Here is a 21,432-nt window from a genome sequence, read left to right on the forward strand (position 1 = left end):
CTTGGTATAGGGTGCTACGGTACATAGGCCTGAGTGCAGTACAGTCTGCTGTTCTGTAAGGACCGCTATCGGTCCACAATACATAGGGTTGACGTGCACTACTGCTGACCGCTGCCCTATACTGCAGCAGTCCTTCAGCGGTATAGGGACTGACGCACAGTCTGCTAATCACTAACACACAACCTGCTTGGTCCACAAAAGTTCTTATAAGGACTGGTAACTTGGTATAGGGTGCTACGGTACATAGGCCTGAGTGCGTTACAGTCTGCTGTTCTGTAAGGACCGCTATCGGTCCACAATACATAGGGTTGCCGTGCACTACTGCTGACCGCTGCCCTATACTGCAGCAGTCCTTCAGCGGTATAGGGACTGACGCACAGTCTGCTAAACACTAACACACAACCTGCTTGGTCCACAAAAGTTTTTATAAGGACTGGTAACTTGGTATAGGGTGCTACGGTACATAGGCCTGAGTGCAGTACAGTCTGCTGTTCTGTAAGGACCGCTATCGGTCCACAATACATAGGGTTGCCGTGCACTACTGCTGACCGCTGCCCTATACTGCAGCAGTCCTTCATTGGTATAGGGACTGACGTACAGTCTGCTAATCACTAACACACAACCTGCTTGGTCCACAAAAGTTCTTATAAGGACTGGTAACTTGGTATAGGGTGCTACGGTACATAGGCCTGAGTGCGTTACAGTCTGCTGTTCTGTAAGGACCGCTATCGGTCCACAATACATAGGGTTGCCGTGCACTACTGCTGACCGCTGCCCTATACTGCAGCAGTCCTTCATTGGTATAGGGACTGACGTACAGTCTGCTAATCACTAACACACAACCTGCTTGGTCCACAAAAGTTCTTATAAGGACTGGTAACTTGGTATAGGGTGCTACGGTACATAGGCCTGAGTGCGTTACAGTCTGCTGTTCTGTAAGGACCGCTATCGGTCCACAATACATAGGGTTGCCGTGCACTACTGCTGACCGCTGCCCTATACTGCAGCAGTCCTTCATTGGTATAGGGACTGACGTACAGTCTGCTAATCACTAACACACAACCTGCTTGGTCCACAAAAGTTCTTATAAGGACTGGTAACTTGGTATAGGGTGCTACGGTACATAGGCCTGAGTGCGTTACAGTCTGCTGTTCTGTAAGGACCGCTATCGGTCCACAATACATAGGGTTGCCGTGCACTACTGCTGACCGCTGCCCTATACTGCAGCAGTCCTTCATTGGTATAGGGACTGACGTACAGTCTGCTAATCACTAACACACAACCTGCTTGGTCCACAAAAGTTCTTATAAGGACTGGTAACTTGGTATAGGGTGCTACGGTACATAGGCCTGAGTGCGTTACAGTCTGCTGTTCTGTAAGGACCGCTATCGGTCCACAATACATAGGGTTGCCGTGCACTACTGCTGACCGCTGCCCTATACTGCAGCAGTCCTTCATTGGTATAGGGACTGACGTACAGTCTGCTAATCACTAACACACAACCTGCTTGGTCCACAAAAGTTCTTATAAGGACTGGTAACTTGGTATAGGGTGCTACGGTACATAGGCCTGAGTGCGTTACAGTCTGCTGTTCTGTAAGGACCGCTATCGGTCCACAATACATAGGGTTGCCGTGCACTACTGCTGACCGCTGCCCTATACTGCAGCAGTCCTTCATTGGTATAGGGACTGACGTACAGTCTGCTAATCACTAACACACAACCTGCTTGTTCCACAAAAGTTCTTATAAGGACTGGTAACTTGGTATAGGGTGCTACGGTACATAGGCTTGAGTGCGGTACAGTCTGCTGTTCTGTAAGGACCGCTATCGGTCCACAATAGATAGGGTTGACGTGCACCACTGCTGACCGCTGCCCTATACTGCAGCAGTCCTTCAGCGGTATAGGGACTGACGTACAGTCTGCTAAACACTAATACACAACCTGCTTGGTCCACAAAAGTTCTTATAAGGACTGGTAACTTGGTATAGGGTGCTACGGTACATAGGCTTGAGTGCGGTACAGTCTGCTGTTCTGTAAGGACCGCTATAGGTCCACAATAGATAGGGTTGACGTGCACCACTGCTGACCGCTGCCCTATACTGCAGCAGTCCTTCAGCGGTATAGGGACTGACGTACAGTCTGCTAAACACTAATACACAACCTGCTTGGTCCACAAAAGTTCTTATAAGGACTGGTAACTTGGTATAGGGTGCTACGGTACATAGGCTTGAGTGCGGTACAGTCTGCTGTTCTGTAAGGACCGCTATAGGTCCACAATAGATAGGGTTGACGTGCACCACTGCTGACCGCTCACCTATACTGCAGCAGTCCTTCAGCGGTATAGGGACTAAGAGTTTTGTCACAGGGTCATTTAAAAAATGACATGCAGAGGAAGAGGCAGGCCCTTCCGCAGGGGTGGTAGGGGTAGGGCAGGAGCAACAGGCTTGAGCCAAAGTGGGAAGTTGCAGAAGGTGCGTTCAATTACTTTAAAGGATGCACCAGACTTGGTTGAGTGGCTCGCTCAGCCTTACTCTTCTGCACCCTCCTCATCCTCTCGATCTGCACCCTCTTCTTCACTCTCTGCTATGTGCACCCCCAAAGACACTACCACCAACAACACGACCACCACCACCACCACCACATACCTTCCGCTTGAGTCACTGGAATTATTTTCCGATCCATATCAAGAGGACATTTCTGATGCGCAGCCACTCTTGGTATTGGATCAGGAAGAGGAGGTAGCAACAAGCGCTACTCAGCAGTCTGACGCCAGTACCCAGATCAGCCCAAGGAGGAGGTTGGTCCCCGGTGTTGCTGCCTACTCCGAGATCTCTACTTATAGCGGTGGGGAAGGTGACGTTGATGATGACGTGTCTAGTGATGTCACGTGGGTGCCCACAAGAGAGGAAGAGGAGGGGAGTTCAGAGGGAGATATGGACCAGCAGATAGGGAGGAGAAGCAGCAATGACTTACATTGCACAGCAGGGACAAAGCAGACTGCAAATGTATCAGGAGCGAGTCATCGACCATGTACGGTCACATCTGGCGCTCCCAGGACACCGGCACATGGCTCCGCAGTGTGGGCTTTTTTTAACGTGTCCGCTGCTGACAATAGCGTTGCCATCTGCAATCTTTGCAGTCAACGCGTTAGTCGCGGTAAGCCCAATACTCACCTAGGGACGACCGCCTTAAGAAGGCACATGAGCAGCCATCACCGAGCCCAGTGGGAGCAACGGAACACACAAAGCCACACTGCAGGCTCTCACCGTCCAGCCTCGTCTTCTACTTCTCCTTCTCCTCTCTCCTCACAATTGTCCTCCACTCCACCTTCCATCACGCCAAGCTCACATTTTTCTGCAAAAAGGCAGGCTTCCGTGGGCCTAATGTTTGAGCGTAAAAAAATGATGACGCCGGATAACCCTCTTGCCCAACGGTTGGCGGCTGGCTTGTCAGAACTCATAGCCCGCCAACTACTGCCATATAAACTGGTGGACTCGGAGGCCTTTCGCAAATTTGTGGCCATTGGAACACCACAATGGAAGGTCCCAGGAAGGAAGTATTTCTCAGAGAAGGGCATCCCAGAGCTATATGGCCATGTTCAGCGGCAAGTGAATGTATCTCTGGCACACAGTGTCGGTGCCAAGATACATCTGACCACAGACACGTGGTCTAGCAAACACGGGCAGGGAAGGTATATCAGTTTTACTGCCCACTGGGTGAACCTTCTGACGGCCGTCAAGCATGTAACCCGTGGCACCCGTGTAGATTTGGTTTTACCGCCACGGATTGCATGCAGGCCTGACTCTTCTTCTCCTCCTCCTACTCCATCCTCCTCCCTCTCCTCCTCAGCTGCCTCCTCCTTTTCCGCTGCTAGCGTCTCTTCCACTGCACCGCCCAAGCTCCCCAGAACCTATTCCACATGCCAGGTGAGACGTTGCCATGCCGTGCTGCGTCTGTTGTGCCTGGAAGCAAAGAGCCACACTGGCCCGGCACTCCTTTCAGCTTTGCGTTCACAGGCAGATGAGTGGCTAACACCGCTCAATTTGACAGTTGGTAAAGTGGTGTGTGACAACGGTGCCAATCTGCTTAGCGCATTGAAACAGGGCAAAATCACGCACGTGCCGTGCATGGCACACGTCTTAAACTTGGTCGTGCAGCGATTCCTTGTCAAATACCCTGGGGTCCAGGACATCTTGCGGCAGGCAAGGAAAATCTCGGCCCATTTCAGAAGATCTTACACGGCCATGGCTCGCCTTGCTGACATTCAGCGGCGACACCATCTGCCGGTCAGACGTCTTATTTGCGATTGCCCGACGCGATGGAACTCAACCTTCTATATGCTTGATAGGCTGCTCCAGCAGAAACGTGCAGTTAACGTCTACCTGTATGAACTCTGCGAAAGAAACGGTTCTGGGGAGCTGGGTTTTTTTTCACCGCGCCAGTGGCTGCTCATGCGCGACACATGCAGACTTCTGCGGCCATTTGAGGAGATCACCAAACTGGTCAGTCGCAGCCATGGCGCCATCAGTGACATGGTACCTTATGCCTTCTTTCTGGAGCGTGCATTGCGTCGTGTCATTGATCAGGCTGTGGAGGAGCAGGAGCGGGAAGATGAGGAAGTCGCAATGCTGGATGAATTCCCAGGGGGGGCTACTCTATCTGAGACAAGTCAACAACAGGAGTCTGATGAGGAGTCAGAGGAGGATGGTGCCGGGGCGGATGAGCAGGAGCAAGAAGAGCATGCTTTAAACCTTTCTGGGATCCCTGTTGTGCGAGGATGGGGAGAGGAGAATGAAGAGGACGACATTATCCTGGATGATGAGCAGGAGCCAGGCCACCACACCGCTTCCACTTTAGTGCAAATGGGGGCCTTCATGCTCCAGTGTTTTAATAGGGACCCCCGTATAAAAAGCATGAGGGTCAAGGACCAGTACTGGGTGGCAACGTACTTAGACCCCCGGTACAAACACAAAATGGCGGAAATGTTACCGCCGTCGCAGAGGGCTGTCAGAATGCAGCACTTCCAGGCCTTGCTTCGAGAAATGCTGCATTCTGCTTTTGCGTGCGCTGGCAGAGGAGCAATTCCCACTCCCAGAGAAGGATTTGCGGGTACCAATCCAACAGCGCCTGCAAGAAGAGGCCGGTTTGAAGATGTGTTGGTGACTTCGGATATGAGGTCATTCTTTCAGCCGACCCATCGACAGGTGTCATCCGGATCCAGCATCAGGGAACGCCTAGACCGTCAGGTGTCCGACTACATTGGGTTAACGGCCGATGTGGACGCTCTGAGGAGTGATGAACCCCTAGACTACTGGGTGGGCAGGCTTGACCTCTGGCCAGAGCTTGCCCAATTTGCAATCGAACTGTTGGCTTGCCCCTCATCCAGTGTCCTGTCCGAAAGGACGTTCAGCGCAGCAGGGGGGATTGTGACCGATAAGCGTACTCGCCTAGCTCACCACAGTGTTAACTACCTCACATTTCTAAAAATGAATGAGGCATGGATCTCGGAGGAATTCAACACATGTGATCAGTAGACCATGTATATGTCTATAAACAATTTTTGGAATCAAGCACACAGACCTTCTTAATTCATTTGGCTCACTTCCCTGACCCAAAAAAGCACACCGTACTATATGCCCCTACCCTCCTCTTTGAAGAGGTTGAGCGGTGTCATATTTCTACTGGGGCTGCTTATTATGAGGGGTTCCCACCATCCCTGTGCTGTGCTGACTTCCTCCTGGGTGTTCTTATTATGAGGGGCTCCCACCATCCCTGTGCTGTGCTGACTTCCTCCTGGGGGTTCTTATTATGAGGGGATCACACCATCCCTGTGCTGTGCTGACTTCCTCCTGGGGCTGCTTACGGTGCTGCTGTCAGCGCTGTATGTCACGGAGCTGCTGTCAGCGCTGTATGTCACGGAGCTGCTGTCAGCGCTGTATGTCACGGAGCTGCTGTCAGCGCTGTATGTCACGGAGCTGCTGTCAGCGCTGTATGTCACGGAGCTGCTGTCAGCGCTGTATGTCACGGAGCTGCTGTCAGCGCTGTATGTCACGGAGCTGCTGTCAGCGCTGTATGTCACGGTGCTGCTGTCAGCGCTGTATGTCACGGAGCTGCTGTCAGCGCTGTATGTCACGGAGCTGCTGTCAGTGCTGTATGTCACGGAGCTGCTGTCAGCGCTGTATGTCACGGAGCTGCTGTCAGCGCTGTATGTCACGGAGCTGCTGTCAGCGCTGTATGTCACGGTGCTGCTGTCAGCGCTGTATGTCACGGAGCTGCTGTCAGCGCTGTATGTCACGGAGCTGCTGTCAGTGCTGTATGTCACGGAGCTGCTGTCAGCGCTGTATGTCACGGAGCTGCTGTCAGCGCTGTATGTCACGGAGCTGCTGTCAGCGCTGTATGTCACGGTGCTGCTGTCAGCGCTGTATGTCACGGAGCTGCTGTCAGCGCTGTATGTCACGGAGCTGCTGTCAGCGCTGTATGTCACGGAGCTGCTGTCAGCGCTGTATGTCACGGAGCTGCTGTCAGCGCTGTATGTCACGGAGCTGCTGTCAGCGCTGTATGTCACGGAGCTGCTGTCAGCGCTGTATGTCACGGTGCTGATGTCAGTGCTCTGTATTACGGTGCTGCTGTCAGTGCTCTGTATCTCCTGCACCCTCTTGTTTGCCTACCCTGGTCCCTGACCTTCCCTCTCCTCCATTGCCTTCATTAGCTCCATAGTCCTGAATTGTCAGAACAATTTCCCAAATAAAAAAAAAATGCTTGTAGTTATCGATCCCAAATTCACCTCATACATGTATTATGCTATTGTCCAGGTGGTGGGACTACGTGCTACCCCCTAATAATTACCCCGTGGCCGCAAATTCGACCTAAAGGTTTGCGAAATTCGCCTCCCATTGAAGTCAATGGAGCCCGCGGCGAACGGTCGTTTTCGCGAACGTTTGTGCCCGTTCGCGTTTCGCGTTCGCGAAACGTCCCGTCGGAAGTTCGTCCATCACTAGTGAAGAAAACTTTTGTTCATTTAAATTAGCAAAAAAGAAATTGCTCTACGGAAAATCGCTTCGGAGTTCTACTTTAGTGACCTAGAGGACGGAGTCCGGCTGGAGGACCGCTCTATGGTTGCGGGTCGGAGGACCTCGGAGGGTTAAAGGTTTACAGTAAAGCAGATTCTTCACATTCATAGATTTTGTATCGTTGATTTTCCCAACACAACTCTTATCCGTCTCGTGTTTTCCAGGCAGTTTTCGGGAAGGTTTCTCCAGAAGAAGACATGCTCCTGGTGCTGCGGTTCTACCACTGGCCGGGGGGCAGCACCGCCTGGGCACCATGGCAGCAACGCAGGCGCTTCCAGCCATTACTGGCCAGTGAGGAGTGGATGGCGGCCTGGGGAGCTCTCAGACTTACCAGACGGGAGATGGGGGCAGGTGAGACCACGGCGGGGGGCATTCAACACACAACTATATATAGGAAACGTTTTATTGAACTCTTACTACATATGTGTCCCGTATCCATGTCATATGTGTGGGGGAAACACGTCCCCGAAGCCTCGAGATCCTCCAGACTGCAGCCCACAGGCTGGAGGTGGCCATTGCCTTGCCTTTATCTGGGCCTTGGGCACTACTCCCCCCACTGACACCAATGATGGGGCACTATTCCTCCCACTGACACCAATGATGGGGCACTACTCCTCCCACTGACACCAATGATGGGGCACTATTCCTCCCACTGACACCAATGATGGGGCACTATTCCTCCCACTGACACCAATGATGGGGCACTATTCCTCCCACTGACACCAATGATGGGGCACTACTCCTCCCACTGACACCAATGACGGGGCACTATTCCCCCCACTGACACCAATGATGGGGCACTATTCCTCCCACTGACACCAATGATGGGGCACTATTCCTCCCACTGACCCCAATGATGGGACACTATTCCCCCCACTGACACCAATGACAGGGCACTATTCCTCCCACTGACACCAATGACGGGGCACTATTCCCTGTCTTCTCTCTCTGCTTCCTCCCCCAATGTCTTCTCTCTCCTCTGATCCCCGCAGAGCGGACGAGCAATTGGATGGAAACGGACTGCCCCTCTGTTTCCATCCAATGCATTCCGATCCGCTGGATGAATGGGGAATAGGACCGTGGCGGACAGGATTGGATCAGATGGCAGTGGGTGTCAGTGGACATCTGCCTGCTGACAATCCATAGAAGAGACTGGAAAACTGACAGACGGACCTGATTGGACAGCCCATGTGAAAGCTTTTCTCATTAGAACACTAAGAATGCAACAGGTGGTTATAACATGTACAGGCCCTCCCATTCTGGAAAGTCCTGTTCATTTTGTTGACAAACACATTTTCGCCATAATTTTCTTCAGCGCCATATTTCCAGAGATGAAAACTAAATGAAAATGACACAATTAGGGTTAGGAAAAAAATATTTTAAACAACAGACAACATGGATTCATGAAAGACATAAGTTGTCAAACAAACCTGATTTCTTTTTATGAGGTGGTAAGTAAAACCTTGGACAGAGGGGTGGCGGTGGACGTGGTATACTTGGACAGAGGGGTGGCGGTGGACGTGGTATACTTGGACAGAGGGGTGGCTGTGGACGTGGTATACTTGGACAGAAGGGTGGCGGTGGACGTGGTATACTTGGACAGAGGGGTGGCGGTGGACGTGGTATACTTGGACAGAGGGGTGGCTGTGGATGTGGTATACTTGGACAGAGGGGTGGCGGTGGACGTGGTATACATGGACAGAGGGGTGGTGGTGGACATGGTATACTTGGACAGAGGGGGGGCTGTGGACGTGGTATACTTGGACAGGGGGGGCTGTGGACGTGGTACACTTGGATAGAGGGGGGGCTGTGGACGTGGTATACTTGGACAGAGGGGTAGCGGTGGACGTGGTACACTTGGACAGAGGGGGGCTGTGGACGTGGTATACTTGGACAGAGGGGTAGCGGTGGACGTGGTATACTTGGACAGAGGGGGGGCTGTGGACGTGGTATACTTGGACAGAGGGGTAGCGGTGGATGTGGTATACTTGTACAGAGGGGGGCTGCGGACGTGGTATACTTGGACAGAGGGGTAGCGGTGGACGTGGTATACTTGGACAGAGGGGGGGCTGTGGACGTGGTATACTTGGACAGAGGGGTAGCGGTGGACGTGGTATACTTGGACAGAGGGGTGGCTGTGGACGTGGTATACTTGGACAGAGGGGTAGCGGTGGACGTGGTATACTTGGACAGAGGGGGGGCTGTAAACGTGGTATACTTGGACAGAGGGGTGGCTGTGGACATGGTATACTTGGACAGAGGGGTGGCTGTGGACATGGTATACTTGGACAGAGGGGTGGCGGTGGACGTGGTATACTTGGACAGAGGGGGGCAGTGGACGTGGTATACTTGGACAGAGGGGTGGCAGTGGACGTGGTATACTTGGACAGAGGGGTGGCTGTGGACGTGGTATACTTGGACAGAGGGGTGGCTGTGGACATGGTATACTTGGACAGAGGGGTGGCGGTGGACGTGGTATACTTGGACAGAGGGGTGGCGGTGGACGTGATATACTTGGACAGAGGGGTGGCGGTGGACGTGGTATACTTGGACAGAGGGGGGCAGTGGACGTGGTATACTTGGACCGAGGGGTGGCAGTGGACGTGGTATACTTGGACAGAGGGGTGGCTGTGGATGTGGTATACTTGGACAGAGGGGTGGCTGTGGACATGGTATACTTGGACAGAGGGGTGGTGGTGGCTGTGGTATACTTGGACAGAGGGGGGCGGTGGACGTGGTATACTTGGACAGAGGGGTGGCAGTGGACGTGGTATACTTGGACAGAGGGGTAGCGGTGGACGTGGTATACTTGGACAGAGGGGTAGCGGTGGACGTGGTATACTTGGACAGAGGGGTAGCGGTGGACGTGGTATACTTGGACAGAGGGGTGGCGGTGGACATGGTATACTTGGACAGAGGGGTGGCGGTGGACGTGGTATACTTGGACAGAGGGGGGCGGTGGACGTGGTATACTTGGACAGAGGGGTGGCAGTGGACGTGGTATACTTGGACAGAGGGGTGACTGTGGACGTGGTATACTTGGACAGAGGGGTGGCTGTGGACATGGTATACTTGGACAGAGGGGTGGCGGTGGATGTGGTATACTTGGACAGAGGGGTGGCGGTGGACGTGGTATACTTGGACAGAGGGGTGGCGGTGGACGTGGTATACTTGGACAGAGGGGTAGCGGTGGACGTGGTATACTTGGACAGAGGGGTGGCGGTGGACATGGTATACTTGGACAGAGGGGTGGCGGTGGACGTGGTATACTTGGACAGAGGGGGGCGGTGGACGTGGTATACTTGGACAGAGGGGTGGCAGTGGACGTGGTATACTTGGACAGAGGGGTGACTGTGGACGTGGTATACTTGGACAGAGGGGTGGCAGTGGACGTGGTATACTTGGACAGAGGGATGGTGGTGGCCGTGGTATACTTGGACAGAGGGGGGCGGTGGACGTGGTATACTTGGACAGAGGGGTGGCAGTGGACGTGGTATACTTGGACAGAGGGGTAGCGGTGGACGTGGTATACTTGGACAGAGGGGTAGCGGTGGACGTGGTATACTTGGACAGAGGGGTAGCGGTGGACGTGGTATACTTGGACAGAGGGGTGGCGGTGGACATGGTATATTTGGACAGAGGGGTGGCGGTGGACGTGGTATACTTGGACAGAGGGGGGCGGTGGACGTGGTATACTTGGACAGAGGGGTGGCAGTGGACGTGGTATACTTGGACAGAGGGGTGACTGTGGACGTGGTATACTTGGACAGAGGGGTGGCAGTGGACGTGGTATATTTGGACAGAGGGGTGGCTGTGGATGTGGTATACTTGGACAGAGGGGTGGCTGTGGACATAGTATACTTGGACAGAGGGGTGGTGGTGGCCGTGGTATACTTGGACAGAGGGGGGCGGTGGACGTGGTATACTTGGACAGAGGGGTGGCAGTGGACGTGGTATACTTGGACAGAGGGGTAGCGGTGGACGTGGTATACTTGGACAGAGGGGTAGCGGTGGACGTGGTATACTTGGACAGAGGGGTAGCGGTGGACGTGGTATACTTGGACAGAGGGGTGGCGGTGGACATGGTATACTTGGACAGAGGGGTGGCGGTGGACGTGGTATACTTGGACAGAGGGGGGCGGTGGACGTGGTATACTTGGACAGAGGGGTGGCAGTGGACGTGGTATACTTGGACAGAGGGGTGACTGTGGACGTGGTATACTTGGACAGAGGGGTGGCGGTGGACGTGGTATACTTGGACAGAGGGGTGGCGGTGGACGTGGTATACTTGGACAGAGGGGTGGCGGTGGACGTGGTATACTTGGACAGAGGGGTGGCGGTGGACATGGTATACTTGGACAGAAGGGGGCGGTGGACATGGTATACTTGGACAGAGGGGTGGCGGTGGACGTGGTATACTTGGACAGAGGGGTGGCGGTGGACGTGGTATACTTGGACAGAGGGGTGGCGGTGGACGTGGTATACTTGGACAGAGGGGTGGCGGTGGACATGGTATACTTGGACAGAGGGGGGCGGTGGACGTGGTATACTTGGACAGAGGGGTGGCGGTGGACGTGGTATACTTGGACAGAGGGGGGCGGTGGACGTGGTATACTTGGACAGAGGGGTGGCTGTGGACATGTTATTCTTGGACAGAGGGGTGGCGGTGCACGTGGTATACTTGGACAGAGGGGTGGCGGTGGACGTGGTATACTTGGACAGAGGGGTGGCGGTGGACGTGGTATACTTGGACAGAGGGGGGCGGTGGACATGGTATACTTGGACAGAGGGGTGGCAGTGGACGTGGTATACTTGGACAGAGGGGTGGCTGTGGATGTGGTATACTTGGACAGAGGGGTGGCTGTGGACATGGTATACTTGGACAGAGGGGTGGTGGTGGCCGTGGTATACTTGGACAGAGGGGGCGGTGGACGTGGTATACTTGGACAGAGGGGTGGCAGTGGACGTGGTATACTTGGACAGAGGGGTAGCGGTGGACGTGGTATACTTGGACAGAGGGGTAGCGGTGGACGTGGTATACTTGGACAGAGGGGTAGCGGTGGACGTGGTATACTTGGACAGAGGGGTGGCGGTGGACATGGTATACTTGGACAGAGGGGTGGTGGTGGACGTGGTATACTTGGACAGAGGGGGGCGGTAGACGTGGTATACTTGGACAGAGGGGTGGCAGTGGACGTGGTATACTTGGACAGAGGGGTGACTGTGGACGTGGTATACTTGGACAGAGGGGTGGCTGTGGACATGGTATACTTGGACAGAGGGGTGGCGGTGGACGTGGTATACTTGGACAGAGGGGTGGCGGTGGACGTGGTATACTTGGACAGAGGGGTGGCGGTGGACGTGGTATACTTGGACAGAGGGGTGGCGGTGGACGTGGTATACTTGGACAGAGGGGTGGCGGTGGACGTGGTATACTTGGACAGAGGGGGGCGGTGGACGTGGTATACTTGGACAGAGGGGTGGCGGTGGACGTGGTATACTTGGACAGAGGGGGGCGGTGGACGTGGTATACTTGGACAGAGGGGTGGCAGTGGACGTGGTATACTTGGACAGAGGGGGCGGTGGACGTGGTATACTTGGACAGAGGGGGGCGGTGGACATGGTATACTTGGACAGAGGGGTGGTGGTGGACGTGGTATACTTGGACAGAGGGGGGCGGTGGACGTGGTATACTTGGACAGAGGGGTAGCGGTGGACGTGGTATACTTGGACAGAGGGGTAGCGGTGGACGTGGTATACTTGGACAGAGGGGTGGCTGTGGACGTGGTATACTTGGACAGAGGGGTGGCAGTGGACGTGGTATACTTGGACAGAGGGGGGCGGTGGACATGGTATACTTGGACAGAGGGGTGGCTGTGGACGTGGTATACTTGGATAGAGGGGTAGCGGTGGACGTGTTTAATGATTCTTACTCTGAATGATGTGAGGTTATCAGTGGTGTACCCCAAGGTTCAGTGCTGGGCCCCTTACTTTTTAATACCTTTTTAAATGATATGGGGTCTGGGATTTCAGTCTTTGCAGATGACACCGAGCTATGCAGTGCAATAACGTCCTTACAGGATGTCTGCAATTTACAAGCCAACCTCAATGCTCTGTCTAATTGGGCGACTATGTGGCAGCAGTGGCGGCTGGTGAAGTTTTTGGATGGGGGGGCGCCAGACCCCGCCCATCCTGACCCCGCCCACCATTTTGGCCCCTCCCACTTCTCATAAAACACGCCCCTTATGTAATCGGAAAAAAAAATTGACGTGGGTTCCCCCTCCGAGAGCATACCAGGCCCTCAGGTCTGGTATGGATTCCAAGGGGAACCCCCTATGCCGAAAAAACGGCGTGGGGGTCCCCCCCAGATCCACACCAGACCCTTATCCGAGCACGCTACCCGGCCGGCCAGGAAAGGGGGTGGGGACGAGCGGGCGCCCCCCCCCTCCTGAGCCGTACCAGGCCGCGTGCCCTCAACATGGGGGGGTGCCTTGGGGGAGGGGGGGCGTGCGGCCCCCCCACCCCAAAGCACCTTGTCCCCATGTTGATGAGGACAAGGGCCTCTTCCCGACAACCCTGGCCGTTGGTTGTCGGGGTCTGCGGGCGGGGGGCTTATCGGAATCCGGGAGCCCCCTTTAATAAGGGGGCCCCGGATACCAGCCCCCCACCCTATGTGAATGAGTATGGGGTACAATGTACCCCTACCCATTCACCTGTGAAAAAAAGTACAAAAAAAAAACACAACACAGGGAAAAAATATTTTATTGCACAGCTCCGGGGGTCTTCTCGCCGGACTCCTCCGCTATCTTCTTGTAGCTCTTTTGCTAGCGGAGGAGTCCGGCTTTCTTCCTCGCCGCCGGCCTCTTCTCCCGACTTCGGGGGTCTTGTCCCCCTCTTCGGTTCTTCTGCCGGGCCACCGCGCCTTCTTATAGCTCTTTTAGAGGCGGTGGCCCGGTCTCCTGCTGCCGCCGCCGCCGCCCGTTCTTCTTCTTCTTCTTCTTCTTCTCCTTCTTCTCCAGGAGATGTTGCCTCGACGATCTCCCTGGCCAGAATGCCAGGGACGCGCTGCGCTGCCACTTTTATAGAAGAACAATGGGGCGGTGTCACATGGGTTGATGTCACATGGGTTGGTCACATGGGTTGATGTCACATGGCGACTGTGACATCAACCCATTTTTTTTTTTTTACTTTTTTTTTTTTTTTACACCTAGGGAGAGGGGGGGCGGCGCCCGGGCGCCCCCTATGGGCGGGCCGCCACTGTGTGGCAGATGAGGTTTAATGTTGATAAATGTAAAGTTCTGCACTTGGGGGCTAAGAATATACATCATACATACTAGGGGGAGTACAATTGGGGGATCCATAGTGGAGAAGGATCTGGGGGAATCCATAGTAGTGGAGAAGGATCTGGGGGTTTTAGTAGATCATAAGCTTTTCTACCGGCGGCACAGTGGTGTAGTGGGCGGCACTCTCACCTAGCAGTAAAAAGGGTCCCTGGTTCAAATCCCAACCACAACACTACCTGCCTGGAGTTTGCATGTTCTCCCTGTATCTGCGTGGGTTTCCTCCCACAATCCAAAGACATGCAGGGAGGTTAATTGGCTTCTGTCCAAAATTGTCCCTAATATATGAATGGGGACCTTGGATTGTGGACTCCCTGAGGGTAGGGAGCGATGTGAGTGAGCAATGTACAGGGATGGGGACCATTGTAGACACTCACTCAGGTTGAACTGGATAGACTGGTGTCTTTATTCAACCTTACTAACTATGTAACTATAAGCTCAATAATAACATGCAATGCTAAGCTGTGGTCTCTTTCCTGTATATAGAGAGATATGGACTCCAGAGAGAGAGATATCATCTGTACAAATCATTAGTAAGACCTCATCTGGAATATGCCGTTCAGTTTTGGGCTCCAGTTCTCAAAAAGGATATCGGGGAACTGGAGAAAGTGCAGAGAAGGGCAACCAAACTGATAAGAGGCATGGAGGAGCTCAGCTATGAGGAAAGATTAGAGGAACTGAATTTATTCTCTTGATAAGAGGAGATTAAGGGGGGATATGATCACCATGTATAATATATAAGGGGGGATATGATCACCATGTATAATATATAAGGGGGGATATGATCACCATGTATAATATATAAGGGGTCCATATAGGGAACTTGGTGTTGAGTTTTTCACTTTACAGTCAACAAAGAGGACAAGGGGGACTCTTTACGTCTAGAGGAGAAGAGATTTCATCTCCAAATACGGAAAGGTTTCTTCACAGTAAGAGCTGTGAAAATGTGGAATGGACTCCCTGCAGAGGTGGATCTGACCCAATCAGTGGATTGCTATAAGAAAGGTCGGGATTATTTCCTAAGTGTACAGAATATAACGGGGTGACATTTATAGGTAAAGGTGATCCGGGGAAAATCCGATTGTCTCTCGGGGGATCAGGAAGGAATTTTTTCCTCTGCTTTAGGAAATTGGATCATTCTCTGCTGGGGTTTTTCACCTTCCTCTGGGTATAGAATTGTGTATATGGGATTGTATGATATTATTATTATTTTTGTGGTTGAACTGGATGGACTTGTGTCTTTTTTCAACCTGACTAACTATGTAACAATTGACAAAAATCAATACACATTTCCGGCAGTGAACAAAAACGAAACGAAAATGTGAGGGACATTTACCAACATGAAGTTTTGGTTTCCTGAGATCCACCTGTAAAGCTGATGAGTGTTTCCCCTCCCAGCAAGATAGTGACCATAGTGTGCTTAGCACTGTGCATTACAGACCTCCTCAGACCACCGTCCAGAGCATATCGTTTCTTCACCCTCATACAATAATACAATAAATGATAACATGATATTAGATCTTTCTATTCTCTCGGAGTATATGACGAGTTTCAGAATTGTAGAGAAATGCTTAAATAATTTGTTACAATGTAGCTACACCCATTAAATTTTAGTAGACGAAATTTGACTGAAATTAAAACAATTCCGATAAATTAAAATACGACTAAAACTAAAATGGCATTTTAGCCAAAAGATCATGATTAAAACTAAATCCAAATTTGATGCCAAAATGAACATTGCTGGAGAGAAACAAACAGCAACTCCTTTAGAAAAGAAGGTGGTGAGAATCTGCTACAGGGGAGCGAATATTTCCACATCGATCAGCGAGAAATGTGGCGTTCCGTGTCATGTGATGATTGCGGCATTCACTTGTCTCTTTGTGTCTTCTCCAGATTCCGCTGATGGCGGCCATCTTGTGTGGAATACAGGAATTCACGATCTTCCCTTGTACCACAGTCCTGCGCCCCCCGTCATTAACCTGTCTGCCACGGTGAGTAGAATGTGGAACCCGAACCCCCCTAGTAGCGGAACATCCTACCTCCCCCGCCGAGTGCTCTCCAGAGTGCCGACTGAGGGCCGGAGGCAACCCACTCCAGCCCTTGGAGTACTTATTCCTCCCACTGACACCAATGATGGGGCACTACTCCCCCCCACTGACACCAATAATGGGGCACTATACCTCCCACTGACACCAATGATGGGGCACTATTCCTCCCACTGACACCAATGATGGGGCACTACTCCCCCCCACTGACACCAATAATGGGGCACTATACCTCCCACTGACACCAATGATGGGGCACTATTCCTCCCACTGACACCAATGATGGGGCACTATTCCTCCCACTGATACCAATGATGGGGCACTATTCCTCCCACTGACACCAATGATGGGGCACTATTCCTCCCACTGACACCAATGATGGGGCACTATTCCTCCCACTGATACCAATGATGGGGCACTATTCCTCCCGCTGACACCAATGATGGGGCACTATTCCTCCCACTGACACCAATGATGGGGCACTATTCCTCCCCACTGACACCAATGATGGGACACTATTCCTCCCACTGACACCAATGATGGGGCACTATTCCTCCCACTGACACCAATGATGGGGCACTATTCCTCCCACTGACACCAATGATGGGGCACTATTCCCCCCACTGACACCAATGATGGGGCACTATTCATCCCACTGACACCAATGATGGGGCACTATTCCTCCCACTGACACCAATGATGGGGCACTATTCCCCCACTGACAACAATGATGGGGCACTATTCCCCCCACTGACACCAATGATGGGGCACTATTCCTCCCACTGACACCAATGATGGGGCACCATTCCTCCCACTGACACCAATGATGGGGCACCATTCCTCCCACTGACACCAATGATGGGGCACTATTCCTCCCACTGACACCAATGATGGGGCACTATTCCCCCCACTGACACCAATGATAAGGTGTCAGTATAGTTTGGCTCCTCCATGCTGGGCACTAGGATTGGATGCGTTTGTTATTCTGGGTACCAGAAATGCAGAGAATATTGTAGAAATGACCAATCATGAGGCCGGTTATATTCCGTTATATTCGGTTATATTCGGTTGTATAATGAACATATAATGACATTTAATGACATGAAAATATTTGTGTCTCTAACGCGTTCTCTGTGGTGCAGCAACCTGAAGAGTACGAGGAGATATTCGAGCGATATGGTAGCGCCAGGGTGCAGCTTTGTGTGTTTAGCAAGACCCGTCCGGATTTTCCTTTCCCCCCAGAACCCCCGGTCCTAAATGAGGACAGTACCATGGTTCCAGAGGTAAGTGTCCTCACACTCCCCTCCCCCGGCTTTGTCCTCAGAGCAGAATAATCCAAGAAGTTTCCTCCCTTTAGGGGGCTTACATCTCCCATTCCCGGAGGAAACCCATGCTGGATCCGTTCTCCTCTACAGATGGCATTGCCGTGTTCATCGATGGCGCCCGTTTCCTGCCAGACTCCGCCACACTCACTCGTGTCACCGGGAGAATATTTGACAAGAACTACGATCAGTAAGTTTACACGCATGTGGGAGGAAGGATCTCGGTCTGGAACACGGCAAAGGAATATTTTTAATACAGTAAAGCAGAGTTACAATTTTCAAAAATATTTATTGCTGTTTGTGCATTTGTGTCCCAGTGACACCCGCTCTGCCCATTTCCTGTACAGGTGTCACAGGATCAGGAAGTGAGAAATAAAATCTCCCCCATGGTGTCAGAAGCAGAAGCTTTAAATCCGACTTCCATCCTTTCCTCCAGACTTGCACAGGTGTACAGGCTCCTCCCCTCATCACGCTCACAGCGCTACTTGTTACTCCAAACTCCGCCCCCTCCTGACTTGCACCGGTGTACTGACTCCACCCCTCATCCCGCTCACATCGCCACTTGTTCCTCCAAACTCCACCCCCTCCAGACTTGCACAGATGTACTAACTCCTCCCCTCATCCCGCTCACAGCGCCACTTGTTACTCCAAACTCTGCCCCTCCCTCCAGACTTGTACAGATGTACTGACTCCTCCCCTCATCCCGCTCACAGCGCCACTTGTTACTCCAAACTCTGCCCCTCCCTCCAGACTTGCACAGGTGTACTGACTCCTCCCCTCATCCCACTCACAGCGCCACTTGTTACTCCAAACTCCACCCCCTCCAGACTTGCACAGGTGTACTGGCTCCTTCCCTCATCCCGCTCACAGCGCTACTTGTTCTGAATCAGATCATTCTTTAGTATTAGTAGGAGCTGCTGGTTAGATTGGGCTTACCGTTACCTTCTTCTTCCTCACTTCATGTCTAGGGGTGTCCCATGGTAGATGGCTCAGCAGGCATGGACTGGCCATCGGGACTACCGGGAGATTCCCGGTGGGCCGATGGCTCAGTGGGCCGGTCTGGTGCACTGCTGGAGCCATTCCTCTCTGACAGCGAGTGATCGCGATTTCACTCCTGTCAGAGGAGCAGCTCCATCACTTGCTGGAGAGAGCATCAGGCGTTATGCTCCCTCCAGCCTGCAGGGGGAGATAGACAGCTGGCAGACTTTCCTTCCTCTCTCCCCTGTCACTTGTTATCACATGACTGGAGAGAGGAACAAAAAGCTGCCTTCAAAACTGTGAGTACATGTGGGAGGGGGAGGACACTCTGATGTGAAGGGGGCTGCTGGTGGGGACTCTCTGATGTGAAGGTGGCTGCTGGTGGGGACTCACTGATGTGAAGGGGGCTGCTGGTGGGGACTCCTGATGGGGACTCTGATGTGAAGGGGGCTTCTGATGGGGACTCTGGTGTAAAGGGGGCTGCTGGTGGGGACTCTGATGTAAAGGGGGCTGCTGGTGGGGACTCTGATGTAAAGGGGGCTGCTGGTGGGGACTCTGATGTGAAGGGGGCTTCTGGTGGGGACTTTGATGTGAAGGGGGCTTCTGGTGGGGACTCTGATGTGAAGGGGGCTGCTGGTTGGGACTCTGATGTGAAGGGGCTGCTGGGGAGGGCTCATGATGGGTACTCTGATGTGAAGGAGGCTTCTGGTGGGGACTCTCTGATGTGAAGGGGGCTTCTGGTGGGGACTCTCTGATGTGCAGGGGGCTGCTGGTGGGGACTCTGATGTGAATGGGGCTTCTGGTGGGGACTCTCTGATGTGAAGGGGGCTGCTGGTGGGGGCTCCTGATGGGGACTCTGATGTGAAGGGGGCTTCTGGTGGGGACTCTGATGTGAAGGGGGCAGCTGGTGGGGACTCTCTGATGTGAAGGGGGCTGCTGGTGGGGGCTTCTGGTGGGGACTCTGATGTGAAGGGGGCTTCTGGTGGGGACTCTGATGTGAAGGGGGCTTCTGGTGGGGACTCTCTGATGTGAAGGGGGCTGCTGGTGGGGACTCTGATGTGAAGGGGGCTTCTGGTGGGGACTCTGATGTGAAGGGGGCTTCTGGTGGGGACTCTCTGATGTGAAGGGGGCTACTGGTGGGGACTCGGATGTGAAGGGGGTTTCTGGTGGGGACTCCTGAAGGGGACTCTGATGTGAAGGGGGCTGCTGGTGGGGACTCTGATGTGAAGGGGGCTTCTGGTGGGGACTCTGATGTGAAGGGGGCAGCTGGTGGGGACTCTGTTGTGAAGGGGGCAGCTGGTGGGGACTCTGATGTGAAGGGGGCAGCTGGTGGGGACTCTGATGTGAAGGGGGCAGCTGGTGGGGACTCTGATGTGAAGGGGGCAGCTGGTTGGGACTCTGTTGTGAAGGGGGCAGCTGGTTGGGACTCTGTTGTGAAGGGGGCAGCTGGTTGGGACTCTGTTGTGAAGGGGGCAGCTGGTTGGGACTCTGTTATGAAAGGGGTGCTGGTGGGGACTCTCAAAGGTAAAGTGGGCCAGTCATGATGAAGTCCAGGGCCACATTTTTGTCCCAGTCCTGCCCTGTGGCCCAGTAACTTGAGAGACTGACAACAGATCCACTTAACAGTCTCTTAAATTGGGATCAGAGGGTTGGAAAGGAAGTTCAGGTTCTCTTAGGCCGCGTACACACGGGCGGACTGTCCGCCCAACTTTGTTCATCAAACGATCAGACAAACAGTCCGCTCAAAATTTGCATGAACGGACTTGACCACACACGATGAACGAACAGTCCGCTGAAAGCGTGCGCGATGACGTGAACGGCACGTACGACGGGACTAGAAATACGACGTCCAATACACTGCAATGCAACCTTCCGCCGTGTAAATCCTTTCTGAGCATGCGCGGAACTTAGTTTGACGAACAAGCCTACACACGGGCGGACTGTCCGCTCAAACCAAGTTTTAGCGGACAGTCTTACGGAAATTCCGAAAAACTTTGTTCATCAGACTGTCCGCTGAAACTGTCCGCTGAAGCCCACACACGAGCGGACTGTCCGCTGAAACACTGTTCAGCGGACAAAGTTGGACAGACAGTCCGCCCGTGTGTACGCGGCCTTAGTGTCATAGTCAATATTGAAGAAGTTGGTCACTTTACATCCAGAGAACAGCCAATCACAGCTGGATGATCACTCGGGTTGGACGGTCCGTCTCACAAGGTCTCGCAGCCAACAAGGTGCTTCCTCAGGAGCAAAGTCTCTGCCACAGACATTGTTGTAGAACATGTAGGGAAACTTAAGCTTGAAAACTCTCGTGTGAAATCCGGATCTCTCGGCCAGCTTGGGGATATCCACCAGACCGGATTCTCTTGGTCCTTCAGCCCTTCCAGGCCCTTACTAAGAAACCAACCCATACGTGGTCTTCTTCTGAGTCCTCCCCTGGAATGCTATGAAGTCACTGGGTCTCTCCCAAACCGGAGACGGCCCCCTTGTATTGTTTGATTTCAGAAGGATGAACTCTGATTGGCTGCCATGTTGTCTTCCAGGATTGGACCAGACATTAGTACTGGGATAGATCTGAACAGCGATATTTTCCATCCACACTACAATTATTCTCTACAGATCAACTCACCCAACGTTCCACCTACCTCCACCCTGCTACTGAAGGTGAGTACACAGAT

General features: G+C 53.0%; 1 protein-coding gene across 1 annotated transcript in view; it reads left to right on the plus strand.

Annotated features, from left to right (window-relative positions):
• LOC143927155 (uncharacterized) overlaps positions 1 to 21,432 on the plus strand; it is an 81,776-nt gene that overhangs the window by 14,904 nt on the left and 45,440 nt on the right. Inside the window, exons 3-7 of the mRNA XM_077451105.1 lie at positions 7,237 to 7,423; positions 16,306 to 16,403; positions 17,600 to 17,740; positions 17,815 to 17,969; positions 21,298 to 21,418. Coding sequence (XP_077307231.1) covers positions 7,237 to 7,423; positions 16,306 to 16,403; positions 17,600 to 17,740; positions 17,815 to 17,969; positions 21,298 to 21,418 — 702 coding nt within the window. The remainder of the gene's footprint in view (positions 1 to 7,236; positions 7,424 to 16,305; positions 16,404 to 17,599; positions 17,741 to 17,814; positions 17,970 to 21,297; positions 21,419 to 21,432) is intronic.

The sequence above is a fragment of the Lithobates pipiens genome, unplaced genomic scaffold (assembly GCF_037356315.1).
Source record: "Lithobates pipiens isolate NorthernLeopardFrog02 unplaced genomic scaffold, aLitPip1_a1.2 Scaffold_23, whole genome shotgun sequence".
Classification (NCBI taxonomy): Eukaryota; Metazoa; Chordata; class Amphibia; order Anura; family Ranidae; genus Lithobates; species Lithobates pipiens.